The sequence below is a fragment of the Haliotis cracherodii genome, unplaced genomic scaffold, assembly GCF_022045235.1.
Source record: "Haliotis cracherodii isolate W230 unplaced genomic scaffold, xgHalCrac1.p SCAF_10, whole genome shotgun sequence".
Taxonomy (NCBI): domain Eukaryota; kingdom Metazoa; phylum Mollusca; class Gastropoda; order Lepetellida; family Haliotidae; genus Haliotis; species Haliotis cracherodii.
In genome coordinates, this window is record NW_027266265.1 from 29,374,113 (window position 1) to 29,389,618 (window position 15,506).

Below are 15,506 nucleotides of genomic sequence, written 5' to 3' on the forward strand. Positions count from 1 at the left end.
ATTGAAGGTTTACATGCACACACCACGATTACATCACAAGGAAAGAAAACCCTTCTACAAATTGTACAATAAAAATTCCGTCACGTTGCTCGACCAGGAACTTATGATAAACACATTGTCACCCAACAACTACTTAAGATTTTCAAGTTTGGGTGTCTCCGTGTGATAATGACAAAGATGTCTTGTTGTTAAGGCATTGTGCATAATTCCGTTAAAAGAGCACGTCGTTTGTTGTGACTAAAGATGAAAATGTTACTACGGCGAGTATTTGTAGTACTCTCGTTTACATATCTCTGTATATGTCAAGTTCTGTCCCAGTTTGCCGAAAACTCATGTGAGTATTTCATAATTATAGTTGTTTTATTTGCTCTAGTGCATGTGTTTAATATTTGTCGGAGTTGAGGGGCAGAGTTCAGTTAAAGCGTTCCAGAACGCAGGGTCGATGATCTGAATTCCAAATTCGTCTTTATTTGGATTCTTGGTTTGTCAGCACCATGTCCGTGCTCGTTTCACCAAAGTGCATTCGTGACCACTCGTGGTATTCCGGGACAAGCCGAATAGCAACTCGTGCCCCTCTCATGGCCATTTTTGCGACCGGTTCCGTCTCAGTGCAAACGGGCATGCCTAAAACAATTGTCAACTCGTTGCGTGATGGTTCACATATATTTCCCCTTATATTATATATATTTCAGATGCAGTTTAAAGCACATCGGGACGTGCGAAATTATAAGTATGATTGAATATTGGTACATTTTTAGATACAAGACATATGTAAAATCAAAAATTATTTCTGAGGGATTCTTTGACGAAGAACTTCTGAATGGTTTGTCGTATTTTCGCACATAACATTCATTGATTGGGGGACGAGTCTTCTTGCAGGTTACGGAAAGGGGCGAGTGGTAACGAATGACCAAAGTGGCGAACGTCTAAGACCGGCGTTAGTTCGGGTTTTGCGGTCACATAACGATGACACGTTGTGAAGCAACTAAAATGTTGAAAGCATTAACCCACAACAAATACACATGCTTGTGTATTTGCCTAGTTTTATGTTCCGAAAAAGAGGAAAGTCGTCGTCCTTGCAAGGGTCGTCAAACAAACATGGCCAGCTTCGTAGTTATGATCAATAAGGACTTTCGATTTTACTATTTTGGGTGGATTCTTCTGGAATCGGCCACACCTGTCTCTGTCTGTCGCCATTATTGTTTACAATAAGGGGCATAACTCTTACTCGGTATTACGTCACCCGATGCTGGAAAAATCGACAGTCGTAGTTTTCACCGGAAGTGTCCCATTACACAGGTAATACCTCAACGCGTTGATCATGACCCAATGGCTGGAAGACCTTGTCGCATGTCGGCGTTGTTTCTTGTTCACGCTTCTATTCGTTGGTGTGTCTGATCTTTCCTCTTCAGACCGCCATTATATTGCTGGAGTATTGCTGTTCGCGGTGTTAACATTCATTCATAAACACATTTGATAGATACCTTTGAGATAAACATCATGTTCCCATGACAGGCATCTCTGTTCCATGATAAAATGAAAGTCAGAATGAGCTCTCCACACTTGGAAGCCGTTAGAATGAGCTCTCGACACTTGGAAGCCGTTATTTATGGACGTGAGTCACCGTGTTGCAGTATGCAGGCAGCTGTATCGAGGAACTTGTCGGACGTCATGTCGTGTCTCTGAAACACGCCTCCCTGTGCCGGACTCCGTCCTGTTCTGTCGTGGAGGAGCTTGTTGTAAATCTGGTAAGAATTCGATACAAAACATAATTGTATATTACGGTAATAAACGGTCGAAATAAACAAATTAAAAAAATAGACCCTTCAATGTTTTCCTTTTTTTTTTAACAAATAGAGTTCGGTTGGATATGAAAATAACAACATTTCAAATTATGTTTTTCATATGATTTTTGTGACATGTCACAAGAATATTAAATAAACTAATCGCGTTAATCACAGGAAGACAAAGCCGTCCGCTGCTTGGAGTATTCTAGGTGGCTGTTTCTCGCATTTTTATTGAATTTTGGATTATGACATTTTTGTCCGAACAGTGAAAAATAACACGCCTCATAACATTTGTAATAGACAGATCCCCTGGAATATGGGGCGCGTGGACGACGTGGAGTCCCTGCACAGAGTCATGCGGGGATGGAGTAAGGACAAGGTCAAGGACCTGTCAGTTTGGGCAGTGTCTCGGAGCTGCCAGACAGACTGGGCAATGCCGCAAGCCAGGCTGTTTGTTGTGTAAGATACCTCATTTACTATAAATGTTTGTTGTTTTACACCACAGTCAGCAATATATTCGAGCTATTTCACGCAAGCAAATAAATAATGGCGTCTGTGACAGAGAAACCAGTGGTTGATACAGTGGTTCATAAGTCCCACGCCGGCATAGAATCAATCAAGTATCACCGAACCGGACAAACAGATCCATTCTTGTCGTTGTGTAACTATAAAAAAATTGCTACATGTGGATCTATTCTAAATCGGGTAGCCGTGGGGCACCTTATATCTCATTTGAGAATATTTAGTAATACTTTACAAACTTTCTTTTCAATATTTTGAAGGTTTTGGTGTGAGCAAAACGTGATAAGAGTAAAACGTCATCTAATGTTCAGTTTTAAAAACAAGTTATGGTCTTTTCGGTGGGTTAATGTAGATGTTGATAATATACTACAGGGCACAAGAATTTATGCAGCCATTTTTGGTGGTGGCTAAAAATGAAACAAATAAGAAATGGTTATTCGTTGGTGATGATTTGTCACGGATATCATAATTGTATTTAGGACCTGACGTTTGCAGTCTCGGCGACTGTTTTCAGATAACGTTTTGATAAAGATTTAATTTCTTTGTCAAATCCGATTTTTAATATATACTTTAGTAATGGACATTTTTTCTTACATTTTTAACGCAGAAAACGATTATTCAATGACATGTTTTGTGATTGGTCCATCATGTACTTCAAGAACAGTTAAGCACCACCCGATTCTTTCATATTACTATTGTACCAAAAGGAAGGACCCACCTCTGTTTCACTATAAACAATGTTTAATTATTACCAAAACCTACAATTATTTAATACTTACACAACTGCGAATACAATCTGACGAAGAAACAGACATGTGGCAAAGCACGTGCACAATAGGTGAATACTCGACGTGATACAGAAACTCCACAAACCAGACACAATCTGGATCCTGGTCACGAACGTTTTCCGATCACAGTTCGATTAGCCAACGACACATTGTGCACAGAGTCAGTCTAACTCAAAGCACAGTTCCACTTACCTGTCTCTCACAAATGACCGCCATGGCCGAATACATCACAAGATTCCACTGGTAGGAATATCTCAAAAACGATATGACGCGAACCAGTACTTGCGTCCATCTGGTATAACATAACAGTGTTCATTCACCAGTTTTCATCAGATAGTGGTGGTATCTTAGACATGTACTAAGAGAAAATCGGTGCCTTATGTAATCATTATGTCTCCAGACGTTAAGTGGACGTTCAGGATAAATGACTATTTTGTATAAAGAATGTGAAGCGTTAAGTTCTTTTCCTGATGTATATTTACTGAGCTGTGTTGAAGACGAATGAATACACTGAGGATGATTACTTTGTGCTTTCTTTAGTACCGCAAACGACAAGTACAGTTACAACATCTGCAACTACATCTGCGACTCCTTCATCTGCGACTAAAACAACAGCGAGTTCAGAAACGACACCGACTTCCCCAGCAACATCACCTGTGATGACAACGACGAGTCCAGATACTTCAGAAACCACTGTGCCAACGACATCTCCAACCACTGCGTCTTCAACATCAACAACTGTTCCAGTGGTGAAGAGAAGTATGTCGCTCAATATATAAGATCAATAAAAATGTGCTGACCTACAATCTCATGGCGTTGATCTGCATTAATCCACTGGTGATGGATTCAAATCCATTTGTCACTCGGCTAGCCTAATATAAGTCTAATAGGACCCGAGAAAGACCTGACCCAGCACGGGCAGGAACATTCGTCACCACTCGCCCCTTTCCGTAACCTGTAAGAAGACTCGTCCCCCTATCGATAAATGTTGTGTGCGAAAATACGACAAACCAATCAGAATGCGCGTAGGACTTCTGTCAAAGAATCCATTTTGATTTTTGATTTGCATCTGAAAGTATACCCAAGATACAACTGGATGTGTTCCATCAGGCTGCATAGTCCTGTACAGTCCCGCTGTGTTTTAAATAGTGGCCTACTTATGATAAATGGGGCAAATATGCGTGAATCATCATGCAACGAGTTCTTTTAGCTATGCCCGTTTGCGCTTAGACGGAACCCAGGCGCAAAAATGGCCACGAGAGGGGCACGAGTCGCAATTCCGCTTGTCCCGAGTTGGTCACGAATGGGTCAGGAAGGCTTGTTCGACCTTGTTTCGTTCACCTGACTATCACATGAAACAACACAACCTAGAGGCAGTAACCCTAATATAACAATTTGCTATTGTCTTCAAACCAAGGTGTATGCTTATATGTGTTCAGCACCGAACAACGTGTCTTCACAAACGGCCATCGAGATGTACGTACTAAATGCAGCGGGATCTGTAGTAACACGTTTTTTTTGTGTGAATTCATCCAATGTCACTACTCAAAACCCGTGGAACCCAGTGCTCCAGTATTTGTCAGTGTCATACATTTGCCGATTGTTATACTGACTCTCGATACGTAACCGACATGCATCAGTTTGGGCTTCCTTCCACAGATAAATATTTTATAAAGCGGCTTGAAACCTCAATAATAACCTTGCCAAAATTAATGTCTCAGACAGGCATAATATACATAGTTGTAATTTGAAATGCATGTGTCACTAGCAAGGTGTAAGGGCATTTATGAACTGAACGTTTTTGTCTTGCCTTTGCACGTGTTTGTGACGCATGCCACCGATGGGCAGGATACGCTAATCATTTACAAACATCTGGATCAAACATCATGACGTTATGATATCCGTACATGTCGACCAGTCGACGTGTATGGGGTTTTATCAGGCAGCTTGGGTTGTATATACCCCAAGGAGCTCGGAAGTATAATCGAATGCACACTGATCAACTCACCGGGTAGTAAGGTTAGCGCTTTGAGGATGCACATTGTGAAGGAGTTTAGCCCAATATAAGTAAACTCATCATCATCATCATCATCATCATCATCATCATCATCATCATCAGACAGCTAGGTTCTTTAATTTCTTATGCTAACCTTGTTTCCACCACTATCTGTAGGTTGTGGCTCGGTAAGGGATCAAACAGGCACAGTTCCGGTGACTGATTGTTCTGGTAACCCGTGGACGGTCAGCCTCCAAATCGTCAACACAGATGGGGATGCTTCCTACAGGTTTCCCGTCTGTTCGGGGGTCTTGCTGTCGATGACGGAGATCCTTGCAACAGCAGCATGTGCAAAGGGGTAAGGAAAATACCAGTAATACTATTATCAAACAGTTCATTTTGTTACAGCATACAATTATTTGTTGATTTGTACCTTATATCTGTGCCTGTAAAGCCTGGACCAGCCAGTCAAGTGATTGATATTATGAGCAATGATCCACGCCGTCGGGGTACGATGACACGCAATCAACCATTTAACTTGCCAAGCCTGACCACCAAATCCATTTGGTCGCCTTGACAAGCACAGGTTGCTCGGGACCTGTGTTTAACCCGGAATCCTAACGGATAAGACTGTTGTTTAATACAATGTCTTGAAGAAACCATTTTGGGGCAGTTTACCCCATGCTTGCGGCAAGAGTCGACTAAATCGAGGGTCCGGTCGATGCATGTGTACGTACTGACCACTCATCGTGTGCCCTGTCACCTGACGGTTGGGGTCGTTTCTCATGTTGTCGGTTTGCATGATTCGGGCACAGTGAAATTTTATTCAGGCAGCTGTGTACAATATTACAGACTGTGGTGTTACACACTCAGAAAAAGTACTCGCCAATGATTCTAGCATGTTGACCTCATCAGGAGTAGTTTGGCCGCTGGGTCAGTACAGTAGGCTGTCATTCTTAAAACAAAAATCAATTATCGTATTGTTAAGGTAGACACAATTTTATGTATAACAACTACTTTGATACCGTAAAAAGCTTTTTATAGTATCAAAGAAATTGTTATCCATAATATTGTGTCTACCTTGTCACGCGTCAACTTCTAAGTAATGCCTATTAAACAATTTCTCGTATTGTTATTTGTATTTTGTTCTCATGCTTTTTGAATGTCACGCTATATCAGTATTATAAAGTCCACATCTGGACGTGACTTAGAAGACCCAATTTGGCCAATGGAATGTCACATTTACACAATCCTTTAAAGTATTGTTATGGCCTTATAAGTTATATTCAATTGACTAACAATTGATATAAACCATATCATAGCTCGTCCTTTCTATTTGAACGATTCATTCACGATTTGTATGCTAAAACGTTTTGTTTTATACTAAATACTGTTACTTTAAGTATAAATGTATCTTTTGTCCATCTCTGTTGTTGTTATATGCATGATTTATAATGACGTTGTTTGGTCAACAAAACCAGTTTGAAGAGAACCCTAGACGTGCCAACACTGCAGTCGCTTGCAGTCGCCGGCAGTGAGACAAGCGGTACACAGAGCAGGACTATTACCAATGTGACACTGTTCGAACAGACTGCGGAGACCTTAGGTATTACATTATTGTGGTCTTTATCCCTTATCATAAAACAAATGAGAGATTTAGTTGGGATTAACGCATCATTGGAAAATTATTTCAGTTATTTTACGGCGCAGCGTGTTAGCTTTAAAGGGAGGAAAGTAGTACAGGCCGTTACCGTTTAATTGTCTATTACCGTTCTGGTGAATCCCACTGGTACGGGTGGAAGGGGGACACCAGAAAAGGGCTTCACACATTGTACTCATGTGGGGAACCGAAGTTGGGTTTTGGAACGCTTTACCCACTAGGCTACCCCACCGCCCGACATTTAGTGTACCGATAAAGGTAACATGGCGATGAGCTGTTCGCAATGTTGAATCATAGGGCATCTTAGTAACTGTAGTGGTTTCTCTCGTCGGACATGAACCCCTTGTTCTATTCCCAATGTCTTTTACACCTGAAAATATTTGTTGGTGTTTTTATATTGACATTCAGGAATGGGTATTCCTCCATTGACATTCGTAGGTTTGCCTCCATTCTGACGTCTTGATTTCTGCTGTTATGTTTTGATTGATACTTGAATATTGAACCAAATATGTGGACACCTATGAGTTACATCTCGGAAAAAACACACGCCTTAACAATATTTAACTTTCTCATGATAGTTCCAAGATAGCGCTTGACTTACACGTCATAGAATTACATTGTATCATGTAAAACACACGTCCAATATTGCTAATATGACACGTTATATCTTTGAAGAACCTTAGGTCTTCAAGTTCGAGGTATGTGATTTCAGATGTGGAAGGTGATCTGGCTATCGTGAACGTTGGTAACGGCTTCGAACCAGACACTTGCGCTTCCGCGGCCTGTCTTCCCACCACCAACGACGTCTTCAACACAGGCGACAGATGCCGATTGACAGGATGGAAAAGAGATGGTATGTTGTTTCAAGGGGTGGAAGCTAGTATAGCGTTGCTGTCTCTTTGTGAAGATCCGGTTAGAAGATCCGCCACACAGAATCTGTTGATTATACTTTAGGAAACAACAGATTCGAATAATTTTTCTGACTTAAAACGATGTGATGATTAATGTATAGTTTCTCTATTATTTTGAGGGGTCATGGGTTGCCTAGTCGTCTAAGGCGCCGCAATTCGCTGTGTAGAAACCTATTATTGTGGGTCCGAATCCCGGTTCACCCCGATTATGTTTCTGTTTTGTCAGCACCATACCCGTGCTCGAGGGTTTCACCAAAGTGATAAACGTCTAAGACCTGCATCACTTCGGGCTTTCCTCCCACATCAAGCTGACACGCCATGATATATCTGGCATACTCGCTCATAATAATTTTGCGTATTGACTTATTGTTCTGTCAGTTGTACTTGTTTAAAATGCACCTTCAGAATAGCCAGTGAATTCTTGGTTCAGAATCAAAGGCAAGATCAATAATGTGATGTGATGTTTTTCGTCTCTATGTTGCAGACGTTACAGCTGCTCCATCAGTTATCCACGTCTCCCAACAACAAGCACCCGTGACCTTACTACCATCGGCAACATGCCAGGCCATCTACAACTACTTAGATCCGAACATGACTGTATACAGTGACTCTGTATGCACGGACTCGGGGAAAGACAACTTTGCTCCTTGTGAGGTAAGCTTTGAACACCACTGATGCACCATGAAATGCATTGTATTTGTGTACTTCATTAACTAATTACAATGCCTTTATCTGTTGTAATGTAAGGTCTGAACGTTCATTCTTGAACGAACAAAATAATATCATCTAATTAGACGAGACATTACGGGCCAGTATGTTTTTTTCAGGATGCCAATGGTTGGATGTTAGTGTGCGACAACAGTGACGGCAGTGCGACGTTGGTGGGTCTCGCTACTCCTGGTACTGACTGCATCACCATCCTCCCCAGCATCTTCCAGGGGGTACAGATGCACATGGACTGGATAGAGAAACGTGTTCCTTCTCTATATGAAAGTGTTGTTCAAGGCCTTTATGAAGAACACTGACGCTCAAAACATACCAACTTTTATGTCTATATACAGACATCAATATTATTTAGCTGAGGGTCTATAGTAAAAGAATAGAATTATCCTGCGATGTATTAAACATTATCTGTCCCGAGTTAATTAACTTAATATCTGCGTGTCAGCTGAAAGTGGGTTAGTTTTCACATTGTGCATATTGTTCTATATAAACGAGTTGATATAATAAATCCATATGAAAGACAACTGAAATACGCATTGTTGAAGTAATATATTATTACAAGATTACGATTGCTGACGTAATACAGGCATCGTTGTCCCATACCGAAATATCACGTTAAACTTTAATGCCATCACTTCGTAGCATTTTTTACATCATGTTGACCCTGTTAGATCTTTTTTGAAGTGAGCGATGCGAAGACACTCCTGTTTGGTGATTAAAGTGAGCGATACGAAGACACTCCTGTTTGGTGATTAAAGTGAGCGATACGAAGACACTCCCCTTTGGTAGATTAAAGTAAGAAATGCGAAGACATTACTCTTTGGTAGATTGAATTCGAAGTGAGCGATGCCTAAGTATTAAAAATGAACTGTTCGAAGGCATCCAATTTGGTAGTCATAAGATTAAAGTGAGCGATGCAACGGCATTCTCTTTGGTAGATTAAATTCGGAGTGAGTTATGCAAAGACATCCTCGTAGATGGAGTTAAATACGATAAATATACTACAATATATATTGTTATCTGAATAAAAAACATATGAATATTGACATGGTTTATTCAAATGTCAAGAGTATTAACTTCGTAAATGAATAGAGAAACAAAATAGTTTTCCTTTAAGCAGTCACGCCCAAGTTAGTAACATCAGAGCATAGTCTAGATACACATCAAGCTTAAACGTTTCTTTACAAAACAAACCCATTGGTTGTTAAGATCATGCTATCTTAAACTGTTAGCTAAGACGGCAGTCACGCTCCTGTAAGGTTGTACGTGACTCTTGCGTCAACCGCGGGGAGGATTTGTACAGTGTGTCATCCAGGCGAAGATGCAGCCTCCACACTTCACGGCTTCAGGGAACAGAGGGGTGCGGATGATGTCGCCACACATGTTCACTGAAACAATTGGGACGGCTTTTGTACATGCTACACATAATCGTTGTCAGACAGACAGACAGATTTATTCGTTAATGTGGACCATATGGCCTATATTACAATGTCAGTACAATATAAATTTAGTCACGTTTTTCTAAATTTAGATATCTTATACAGGTATACAGAAGTCAGTTTCATTACATTGACATTTTTGCAGTTAAGAATATTTGGAAGTGACAGGTAACCGTCATACATATCCTGTAGTTGAGTAATATAATGTTTCCGTAAAGTCTGGTAATAATCACAAGTAAAAAAGCCATGATCTTCATTTTCAACACAGCCCTTGTTACAATATCTACATACACTATTTTCATTATCTGAGGGAGTTTTACGTAGAAACTGAACATTAAAATTATGTAAGCTAATCCTAAATTTACAAAAGGTTCTTCTGAGAGATTTATCCTGCAAAGAATCAATATATTTTTCTACATTCAGCAAAGATTTAACATTTGAATAATGATATAAATATTTGGAAGCAGACAATTTTGCAAAACAATTTTGAGAGGCAACATCTTTAAGTCTTTCCTGAAATTGATACAAAAAAATATTTTATTACATCGCCAACATTTTGGTAGTCCCAGACATATGAAAAACCATTAACATATAAACAATTTTTAAAATCTGTCACCCAACTGTGCTTACCTTTCTCATCTAGCTTTTTAAGGAAGTAATAACACTGTAATATCTATTTGATCCCATGTGCAATAATTTTAGCTATATTTTACAGCTCTGATCTGACTCTGGACAAACATAAAGTGGCGGCCAGTTTCCCCTAAGATAGCTGTGTTTGAGGCATATTTACCTACACCAGGAATAGTTGTCGTGCTTCTCGAGGCAAGTGAGCGTTGAGTTGCGTAAACGACACTATTAACAGTAGTTCAGTTATATCAAGGCGTGTTAGCTTACTGTGAAGAGGGAGGGAGACAGTATGGCTTTACGCCGCCTTTAGTGCCCAATTCCAGACATATCGAGGCAGTGACCAGAAAACTTAAGGGTATCACACATTGTACACCACACTACCAACCAGGCTACCACACGGCCCCTACTGTAGGAGGAAAGCCCGAAGTGATGTAGGTCTAGACGATTATGTTGGCTGAACTTACAGGATTATTGTTGAGAAACAAAAGGTCATATTCAGATCAAATCTGGGATTCCAATTCATGACAATAGGATCCTGCCCTGTCGAAGGGACGTAACTCTACACAGGGGATAAACGTAATCACACCTGGCTTTCCGCACACATTAAGGAGTGAGATGAGGTGAAGTGGGGATTTACTGTCTCGTTATAGATTATTGCAATTCCACAGCGACCTGCATGCACGTGGATGTGTGGCTGCTCAACTTGTCCGGACGAATGCAGGTTTTATTGTGCTCGCCCACAGGGATATCATATGCCGTGGTTTAACATGGACATAAACCGCTGACATATAACTCCTTAAAGGCGCGCGCCAGGCAGGGTAACAACAAGTACAATGAGACCTAACTACCGACTCACCGCTCTCCGGGCAGATTAAGGAGATACGCCCTGATGTTACAGAAATAATGTCGATAAAGGCGATAAAGACCAAACTCACCTAATCCTTCTAAAATAATATAATGACTCATGGGCAGTCATACTAAAATATTATTGGGGCGGTCGGGTAGCCTTGACGATGTGGTTAAAGCGTTCGCTCGTCGCTCGCCGAATACCCGGGTTCGATTCCCGACATAGTTACAATGTGTGAAGCTCCTTTCTGGTGTCCCGCGCCGTGATATTGCTGGAATATTGCTAAAAACGGCATAAAACCATACTCACGCACTTATTCAATTCTTCTTCTTCTTCTTCTTCTTCTTATTATTATTATTATACGAGTATATAGATAAACAGATAGATAGGTAGATAGATCTGGTCATTAATGTTCTTACCATACGTGGTACAGAACTGTTCCTTGACAGCAGCAGAATTATTATCCTTGGCGGCAGAGCCAAATGCTTCTTCACAGTCCTTCGTACCCATGAAACCATTTTTGCGTGTCTTCTTGAATCGTCGACGACCCTCGGTAGACTGGAGCGCAATGATGCAGACCAACAGAAGGACAATAGTAAAAAGAGGACGGGACATGGTTACAGAAGAAATACACAAACTACTCAGAACAGAAGTCAATAATGTGCAAAGGCGTGAGGATGTCGTTTATATATCTGTACAGACGACGGGCATACGCCTTAAACACGGGCGTTAAGGACCTACCGGGGCCTCCTGCAGTGTGCATCACAACAACATGCAACCAGCATGACTGCAATTATCAGGTGTTACATGCAGAAATATCTCACGGTTCCAATAATTTCATTTGGGAACCGCATCACTGCGTAGATGCAGGATCGGGTGTCATCTGATGAAACAATAACAATAACTATCATACCATAGAAGAGTAAACCACGAAGAAATATGCTGCAGTTTGTCATCGATATATTAGACTGATATAGATTAATGTATTAAACTGTGCATCCATACAGTGTAAACACGGAAATGGTTTTGAAATTAAATGGCACACATACCAAGTCTGCATGAGGTAGGATTAGACATGACATGCACGAAACACACATGTGCTCCCGTCACAGCTTGAAACAAACTGTTCTAATATGTTGATATATGGCAGTGTCATTCTTTGTTGAACAGTGATGTAAGTGTATTAGCGTTAAGATTAAGCAGACGTTCATAACATTGTGTTATAACAATAATTAGTTGTCAGGGCTGTATCATTATCTAATGTAAGCAGTGGTGTGAAAGTTACTATATCTTGATGGTCTAAGAGTCAAGTGTAATCTGAAATCCTTTTAGAACTTCAATTGACTAAATCAGCATGGTATACTTTCTTGAGTGTAATTAGACTACATAAGTGGGCACGAGCATGCCTCCGTCATCTCACATTACATCAAGACCAGCGATTGTGTGAAGCTCGTATTTTCAACGTGGATACTAGCCTATGTCCATTTTTGAAGCTTGACACTGTTGCTGCCTGGTGAATGTTATCTCCACTGATGTTATTGCTATTACCACTGCTATTGTCTTTTACACTGCCATTGTAATTGTATTCCCATTGAATTTTGTACTGTCATTCTATTGTGTACTGCCATTGTAATTACTTTGCGTGGTTTGTATTGATTTGTAAACCGAGTTAATTATATGATACAATCGTATTGTATAACATGTTCTTCTGTTTGTTGATTTAACACGGACTTATTTAAGGTATAGATTACTGGGTTAACTTTTGTTTCAATTTGGAAGTCGACACGTAACGATGTTTTCATATGACAACAGTTAATCTGTCATGGCTGATGGGCACTGCAACACACTGCCTTCATTTCTGACAGTCATGCGTATCCATCATGGACGTCTTTTGATACAGGAAATAATTAGGCGACAAAGTGAATAATAGGACGAGATCGGATTCCAGTGGTGTCGTACCACGTGTTAATGAACTGAGAACCCACATGTCCCCACAGTACATAATTCCTTTTTGTGATCGGAATGACATCCGGGCGGTCGGGTAGCCTAGTGGTTAATACAGCGTTCGCTCGTCACGCCGAAGACCCGGGTTCGCTTTCTGACATGGGCACAATGTGTGAAGCCCATTTCTCGTGTCTCCCGCTGTGATATTGCTGGAATATTGCCTCATCTGTATCATTGTTATGGAATATGTATCTTTTGTGAAATTAAAATTGATCCAGGCAAATACAATCGCGTGTAGATATATGACCATAGTATATGTTATCTACATGTAACAGGTTGAGGTGGTTTATATGAATCACACAACTACCAAAGTTATATAGCTGCATGTTTCAGGTGCACAGTCTAAGGCACTTAAATCAGTAATTGTTGGATTTCTTAGTGCTTGTCACCTATCATAATATTTTGTCTTAACCCGGCTCAGAATAAGTCCCCGGAACCTAATTGCTGGTCGTAAGACACTTTTGGAACTGATGGGCAGACTCGATGACTTGGTTGATTTTGTGTAATCGTACCCTTATTGTGTAGGACGGTGGTGTCAACCAGTAGTTGGTGTGGTTGAGGCTCGAATAGTTACAACCCACCGTAAGATAACAGGAACATTGCTGATCGCAGCGTAAATCAACAAACTTAAAGTTTGGTAGAAATTGCGATGCATGTTTTGGTCATTCTAATTGCAATTTACATCCTTCTAAATAAACGACCCCAATAAGGAATTTCAAATTCATTTGTGAAACAAGTTGAAGCAGTTCAAACTGTGCAGTTAGATATTGTTGGATGACTGCATGTTGTCTTTCATCAGTCACAATCCAACCGGGACCACCTATCGTTCTGGCCTTCTATAATTGCGGCGCGCTCAGTTGGGTCCATTTCAACGAACGAAAGTTTTTTTTCATAAAGATCATCAGTCAGTTATAATAATTCTGACTCTTTGTCCTGTTTTGTTCCGTTTAACAGCACGTAAAATACTATATCATCCTTTATAAATGTATCTGAATCTGTGCAATGTTGAGTTGGAATTATCGCTGTACGATTTATTCCGTTACAATTATTAGTTAAGGACTCCTTATGATATGACGCAGATTTCTAGAAAAAATTCAGTACTTAGACAAGGGGAACCACAATTACACCAATGCTGGGACTCGAACGAGGATTTTCGGCGTAATGAGCTTACACGTGAACCACTATACTTCAACATCGCAATACCAGGTGATTATTTGTTTGTTTATTGTTTAACGCCACACTCAACAATATTTCAGCTTTATGTCGGCGGCCTGTGAATAATCGAGTCTGGGCTTATAGACCAGTGGTTGATAATATGAACATCGTACGAAAACACGAAACGAACCAAGTAACCGAGTCCATCTACCCAATCCGTTAAGTCGCGGCGCCTCTAACGACAAACATAGTTTGCTTGGGCCTAATTCTAACCCGGAGTCCCAACCTGGGTAAAAATGAACAAAAGAAACCGTTTCTCATCAGTTTCATTCTTTTATTCATCATGCATTTCAGCAGATGGCTTCAATTCGGTCATCGAATTTTGACTTACTCATCACTGTTGAGGTACAAATTAAAAGAGTTGTATTTTTCATTGTCGTTCTCGTGGTCCATGGAAGATGCAGCGAAATTTGGGAGTATCCTATCTAGGTCCTGACTCAGCCCCTGCCTGCTGGTTGTCCACACTGGGTCATCCAGGTGAAGATACAGCCCCCACACGACACTGCCTGGGGGAACTGGGGGTTGCGGATGATGTCCCCACACTGGTCAACTGTGGATAAAACTTTGGCTTGAGTGTTCATAATAGAAAGTGATAAAATGGATCCATCGTCGAGTATCCAGGGTATTATACATCCATTCTATTGTGATAAATACTCTGGACCCATTCGCTGCCAATGCTTTATTTTTAGCCCTATTCCACAACACAACAACGTTGGCACCATACACTTCGGCACTTGACGGGTATGATTTACAAAACAAAATCAAAACAATAAAAAATTCTAATTTGAAATTATACAAATGATACAATGAACAAGTAGTATTAGAAATGTTTAAAATTTAGTCCACGATTCTTACCGTACGCAGCACAAAAGCCTTGGGTAGCGTTGAAAGACTTTTGACAATCATCTGAACTGGCGAATCCGGTCCTCAAGTTTCTAAGTCGCCTTGGCCTTCTCCCTTGGCCAGCGCAGAGAGCGATGCACACCA

General features: G+C 40.6%; 2 protein-coding genes across 2 annotated transcripts; one reads left to right on the forward strand and one right to left on the reverse strand.

The window, feature by feature from the left end:
* Nucleotides 1-243: 243 nt before the first annotated feature.
* LOC139453695 (transmembrane protease serine 7-like) lies at nucleotides 244-8,689 on the forward strand. The gene is made up of 9 exons (XM_071235170.1): nucleotides 244-334; nucleotides 1,635-1,748; nucleotides 2,088-2,246; nucleotides 3,638-3,856; nucleotides 5,271-5,451; nucleotides 6,575-6,699; nucleotides 7,466-7,606; nucleotides 8,149-8,318; nucleotides 8,492-8,689. The coding sequence occupies exons 1-9, from the start codon at nucleotides 244-246 to the stop codon at nucleotides 8,687-8,689; spliced, it is 1,398 nt and encodes a 465-aa protein (XP_071091271.1).
* A 976-nt stretch (nucleotides 8,690-9,665) lies between these two features.
* Nucleotides 9,666-11,915, reverse strand: LOC139453132 (uncharacterized). The gene is made up of 2 exons (XM_071234763.1): nucleotides 11,720-11,915; nucleotides 9,666-9,775 (listed from the first exon to the last, which is right to left on the reverse strand). Exons 1-2 carry the CDS (start codon nucleotides 11,913-11,915, stop codon nucleotides 9,666-9,668), a joined length of 306 nt encoding a protein of 101 aa, XP_071090864.1.
* Between the last annotated feature and the right edge of the window lie 3,591 nt (nucleotides 11,916-15,506).

Bases quoted from the DNA above. Each gene is read 5' to 3' on its own strand.
- LOC139453695 (XM_071235170.1), top strand. From the start codon at position 244: ATGAAAATGTTACTACGGCGAGTATTTGTAGTACTCTCGTTTACATAT. The intron at 335-1,634 runs GTGAGTATTTCA...ACCGTGTTGCAG, and splicing joins CCAGTTTGCCGAAAACTCAT to TATGCAGGCAGCTGTATCGA. The intron at 1,749-2,087 runs GTAAGAATTCGA...CATTTGTAATAG, and splicing joins AGGAGCTTGTTGTAAATCTG to ACAGATCCCCTGGAATATGG.
- LOC139453132 (XM_071234763.1), bottom strand. From the start codon at position 11,915: ATGTCCCGTCCTCTTTTTACTATTGTCCTTCTGTTGGTCTGCATCATT. The intron at 9,776-11,719 runs GTAAGAACATTA...CAATTGTTTCAG, and splicing joins ACAGTTCTGTACCACGTATG to TGAACATGTGTGGCGACATC.